General features: G+C 49.2%; 1 protein-coding gene across 2 annotated transcripts in view; it reads left to right on the top strand.

Moving 5' to 3' along the window:
- Positions 1-5,271, top strand: part of TP53INP2 (tumor protein p53 inducible nuclear protein 2) — a 46,826-nt gene extending 41,555 nt beyond the window's left edge. For both annotated transcript variants that reach the window (XM_050917476.1, XM_050917477.1), the window contains exon 4: positions 4,045-5,271. In XM_050917476.1, coding sequence (XP_050773433.1) covers positions 4,045-4,294 — 250 coding nt within the window. In that variant the 3' untranslated portion in view covers positions 4,295-5,271. The remainder of the gene's footprint in view (positions 1-4,044) is intronic.
- Positions 5,272-6,000: the final 729 nt, after the last annotated feature.

Raw genomic sequence — 6,000 nt, forward strand, 5'->3', positions numbered from 1 at the left:
CCACTGCTGTCCCACGTTGCATAGCTTCATGCCTTGACTGGCCTGTCTGTTTCCCTGCCTGCCCTCTATTCCTTTGGAGGCACCTTGACTGGCTGTCCTCTCCCTGTTTAACGGGCACCCTGGCATGCCCCTCTGCAATTTCAGCTTGTGAAGAGTTTACAGACTCAGAGTCACATACCAAACCATGTTCTGTGTTTCCACATGGACCTGTCAGGAGGGCCTGGACTTCTCGCTTTCTGAGGAGAGGAGCATGTCCAGGACCTTCTGCACAGCAGTAATGGAATGCCAAGACCTGGCAGAGCAAATGCAGGAGATGGGGCACCCCTGGGACATGCCCAGCAAAGCGGGAAAGCACAGGAGCTCTGCTATAATGGACCAATCCAAACCACCCCACATTCATAGTGGTGAACGTTCCACAGTAATCAACTTGGCCTTGCTGTTGATGAACTCGGAGGACTGGTGTGGTGGCCAGTAATAGCCACATGGGTCCCATCCATGCCTCCTATACAATTCTGGGAACCCTCCACTCACAGCCCTAATAGTTGATCTACCCACAGCAGCCTGACAGGTAGCAATCAAGAGTGGCAAGCTTCTAGATGTTGGTGACTCCACACTTCTCCACGCTGAGGGCAGCTCTCCTGTTGGTGTTCCACTGCTGCAGCTCTGGAGTGAACTCCACGCAAGTCTTGCAGAAAGGAGCCTTCCCACATCCTGAAGTGCTGCCATCACCAGTTCTCCATTACTATCCTGTCCCACCAGTCAATGCTGTAACATTGTTAGCAGGTCACTGGCCAAGTTGTCAGGATTGTCCTCCTTGCTTCCTGGGAAGTTAATGGTAGAAGCCAACATGAAGCATCCTGATGTGTCCCCCATGTCCCATTATGTTGTGGTCACGGGCAGTTTAACTTGCATCTTTACTGTGGGGCTTCTTGATCTCCCCATCCCATCCCTGTGGAGCTCAAGAACAAAGAGCGTGCCATCTGGTTATGGACTGCACTCCTTATCATCTTGATGATGGATGGACGTGTTTGATGTCCCTGGATGATGCTGCCATGATAGAGTGGCTACATCACTTACCCAACAACTCATTCATTCTGCACTCAGAAGTCATACCCCAGAAGTAGTAGTCAGGGCTAGTTTGCCAAGCCCACATGCAGAGCTCAGTCCAGTGAACTCACTCCAGGAAAGGGTTGTACAGAAATAACTGTTCAGTTTCATCCTCCTTCTCTGGCCATATTGACACAGCATCACTGTGCGTGAATGATTCCACTTTATTCCCAAGTGCCCCTGCACCTGGGTATCCTAGCACCTTGCTTACCATCACTTCCCCTCTCAGCCCTCAAAGGACTCCATGACAGGCTGTCTTGCCTCAATCATATCCCCTGCCCCTTGGGACAAGGTTATTACAAACAGTGAAAATAATCCAGAGCAAAAGTCCCCGGACGTAGTCCATTTATCACCCCAGTGCACCTAGCCCATTGATGCAACACATACTGCACTCCAGCATCTTCCACAACGCCTGGGCTCTTCATAGGCCCTCTCCTGTCCTTCTGCCAGGACACCCTTCTAGCTGGAGGGCAACTCTGCTTTTCCCAGTGCGAAGCCCCTCTTACCCCCGCTGACTTCTCAGCTGGGAGTTCGTCCTCACTCAGGGAACATTCATTATCCCCCTATTTCATTAACCTCTCAGGAAAGCCAGCAGGGAGACGCTTCCACTGTTCCCTTGAGTCCTCTGGCTCCAGTTCTCCAGCAAGAAGATGTCAGCTGGTAAGCCCCTCCACTGCTCCCTTGCCTTCCCCAAGGACCTCCTACAGCTGTCTTCAGAGATCTCCTCCATGATCCTTATTAGCCCCAGGTGCTGCTCCGCCCTCTGAACTGGCCAAAGGTAGAGCATCTGTTTTGGCACAGGGGGACTGGACCTGCTTCATTTAAAGGGGCCAGCCCTCCTGTGACACTGCAGCTGTCTCCTAACCCATCCAAAGCTACCTGGCTGTGTGGCTGCTCATACGTGTGTGGAGCGGTTTGTTCGTATTAATGACGGTCAGGGTCACGGCACTCAGCAGTGCTTCCTCCACACTGCCGGGCAGGACTTTAGAAATAGTGCTTGTTCTCAAACAAAGGACAAATTACGGGATGCTAGGAAGGGAATCATGGGAGTTTGTTCATTTGAGCCCGAATTCCAGTAGGTTCCAATAGACACCCCACAATGCACTGTAAGAAAAAGCCCAGAATGCTGGGCCCCTTGGAGCAGAACATTGCACCGGGGATATCTGTTCAGAATGGTGTGCAGCTGTTTCCAGAAAGTTCAGAGCTTTGTGAAGGCAGTGATTGAGAAGGGAAGCATCTTAAGATGGTGTAGACCACGCAGTGTGGGCACACTCTTTCAGTCATACCACCGGTATCGTTACAGCAGAAAACCAGACACTGAAAAAGTGATCCTGTGGCAATAAGGCTTTGGAGTGGACTTGGCTCCACTCACCTTTCGCTGGGTGTCTTGGAATTTACCACATTGGCTCTTTTAGGAAAGATATTTGTTGGCTTTTCCTCCTCATCTCAGCTCATCTACGTCTCCTTCGCCCTGGTCCTGCAGTGCAGTTCTAGTTCTGAGCGCAAAATCCTCCAGTCTGGAATTCTGTTCTTCCTGCAAATTGAGCTCTCCTGGGCACCGAACCGTCACCCCCCCCCACACACACTCCTAGGCAGAAAAATAACCCAAGAGAGGGGACCAAAGCCCACCGCTTTTCCAGGAAAGGGGACGCTCCTGGGAGACAGCACTATTCTTACTTCCAGTCCCACACATTCTCCCATTGGCAGCCGCAGAGTTCACAACCAATGCCCGGATGTGCAGCTGCATGGCAAGCTACAAGCTATGCAGGCTGCTTGGTGTTTCAGGATGTGTTACCAGAGTATCACAACAGCACATACACACCAAAGGCAAACTTGGCTAAGACCCAGCCATGAGCCAGCCAGAGAGCTTGTTGGCTTTTGGCATTAACACTCCATAGGAGCATGGGCCAAATACATCGTTACTGTTTATACAGCACCACAGAGGGGCGTGGCCCAGTGCAACAGCGAATTCCCTTGGCAAATCTCGAGGACGATGCTGAGCATCATCGGCTGGGATTTCATTTGCCCTTTGCAAACTCCTCTTTCAGAGGGCTAAATTCCAGTCTGGCTGGAGTCAGTGAAAGTTTGAAGGCAGAGGGTGAAATACAAAGCAAAATGGCTACAAATAATAGTTAAAAGTAGGAAGGAAATGAGCTCAATTTGCCCTTGATTTCCCTCATTGTTGGAGGAGAACTTCTGCTGACCGAGCAGCTGGCTTTGAAGCTCTCTTCTCCCCATGAGTCATCTGTGCTAATGGAACCTGGATTAACCACGCCAATCGTTTGATCTGGGGAAGTCCTGTTCCTTTTAACAACTCTGCTTATTGCAGATTGGCCTTTGGAGCAGTTCACTCATAATTCCATTGGCCTTGTAAGGGGCTTTGAACAGCGTTGCTTTCAGGAGACAGCAGGCCAAATTCAGAGGTGATGAGTAGGGGAAGGGTCTCAATTAAATGCCAATTACTAAATCAAAGGGAGCCTAAAATGGAGTAATTTGCATGCTGAGAGATTAGAAGAAACCACCTTAGAATCTCTTCTAAATTTGTCCCTGTATGTGTGTAAGAGACACGCACGCAAATCCAGCTAAGTGGTTGTTAAGGGAATGTCAGCCAGGGTAATACGAGCATTTTAAAGAATTAACCTATCATACTGATCTTGGAAAAATAGCTCTATTTCCATGGTGCTATCACCACAGTACCACATGCAACCACCAACGGAACAATTCTTGGTTGTGCTGAGCATGCCGTGGGGCTCATCTCTTCTTTTGTTGTGTGGGCATTTGCACATTTGACTCAGAAGGGAGCTGTCAGGAGTCTCATGTGTGACTCCAGTTGGCAGTTGACCCCTTCGTGCCCTGGGGAAATGCAAAGTGGTGTCTCACCTGTCTGAGGTCATCCTGAGCCTGACCATTAACTAAAATGTCTCTCTCTCTTTCTAGGGATGTGCCTGAACCCCGGCTGGAGCGCCGCACCCCGCACCACCTCACCTCTCTCACAGCGAAAGCTGCCATCTTGGAGAAGGTCAGCCAAGTCCGTCGGATCCAGCGGGCAAAGCAGCTGGTGGAGAAGCACAAGCTCAGTCAGAAGGTCATGCAGCGGCAGAACCGCGCCAGAGAACGCCACCCCCGGCGGGCCAAACACCAGGGCAGCTTTGTCTACCAACCATGCCAGCGCCAGTACAACTACTAAACTACTTCAGGAAGTCTGCACCGGGGGGCATTACCCTTTTAACTCTCAAGCTTCACGTCCCATCTTGCGATGCTTTCTCCAGGGGAGGTGTCTTCATCCTTTCTCTGGAATAAACCTACCCCATGAGAGACACTTTTCAATTTCTTCTGAACTGGTGATGCTCCACAGCAGATCCTTGCTGGGCTCTCCTTCGGTTTCACTCCCCTTTTTACACTAGCGTATACTTACTTACCTATTATTTTCTTCCTTCTCCACTTCAATACCTTGCACTCCCCTCTTCCCCACCACTGCAGCTTTTGCTCTGGTGCTGAGCAGGAGAGAAGGCCGGCACATCACCCTCACGTAACCTAACAACGCTGGGGGACAGCTTTTAAATGTCAAGAAACGATTTAAAAGAATCAGCGCTAAAGTGTCTGGAAAAACTTGTGTCCAACCAGTTATCCTCGGGAAAATGATTTCTGATGGGAGGTATTTCCCCAGCTCCGCACCTCCCTCCCCAATACTTGAGTAAGTTCTTCCAGCTTCTCTTGCAACGGTTACCAGTATTTGAATCCGAGTTTGGTGTTCCCAGTGAATGCTCTACTTTTCACTAAGCTTAACACCAACGTTACGCTGAATTTATGGGAGGGTGAAGATGCCCCATCATTTCCTTTGTCCCTTGCCATTGTGTTGGGAGCCTGTGACATCAGTGCCTTTCTTTATGACATCACACTCTTCTCCATGGAACAGATTGTGATGTCACAAATGGAGATACCAGGTTCAAGTGCAAACCGGAACAAATTAACAACAAAATTGGCCCAAATTCCAGGAAAATGTAACAATTTATGTGGAATAAGGACGGCCTCCCTCCCCCTTTAAAAACTGGATTGTATATTAGATCCTTTCTTTGAATTAACCTGGGAGCTGGGATTGTGGTGTCACTGATGATCCTTGCTTGCATGCTTTTATTATCTAGCAGTCTGTTCAGAGGTGCCATGCTGGAGTAAAGGGAACCCTGCTTGAGCATCTCCTAGCAAGTATTTAAGACCTGATTTTCAGAAGTGTTGAGCACTCACAACTCCATCTGAAATCCATGGGAGCTCCAGCTGCTGAGTGCTTCTGGAAATCAAGCCTGTGCAGTATTACTGCAGCCCTTAATTCCCCACAGCCTTTTAAAAAGAGTGCAAAGTCCATTTTATTATTCCAGTGCTTTCAGGTTACAGTCGAGTGTCTTTATAATATGTTTGGCCCACTCACTCCAAACAGCTTTGTTTAATGGACAAGTGTCAAAGCTCTAAGCAGATTATTGCGTGTGGAACACAGGGTAGAGATCAGGTGGTCTTTAGAAAGTCTGAACAAATCTGCCTCGTGAAATGGTCAGGAACATTCACCAGCTCAGGCAAAAAACAAGAAGAAACAAACCCCGCAATGACTTACTTGCATTTTACAATAATGAAGCCCTCAAAAAGCCCTCATCCGCTCAAAGAAAGAATTCTCATTCCAGGCAACAGGCTGGGCAGAAGTCTGTGGGAGTGGATTATCTGATTGGCTGTAAACACCATATTAGATCTTCAGAGTCAGTGGTTGAGCAATGAACGAGGAGGCCTGCCCACAGACTGGGTTGTCATTTCCTCGGTCCGTCCAAATCACTGGATTTCTGGCAAAAGGTTCTCCCTGGTCTCCACTGGTTTTGGTGCCCTGGGGAAGCCAGTGATCTGTACATGTCG

This window comes from Gopherus flavomarginatus, chromosome 11 (assembly GCF_025201925.1).
Source record: "Gopherus flavomarginatus isolate rGopFla2 chromosome 11, rGopFla2.mat.asm, whole genome shotgun sequence".
NCBI lineage: Eukaryota > Metazoa > Chordata > Testudines > Testudinidae > Gopherus > Gopherus flavomarginatus.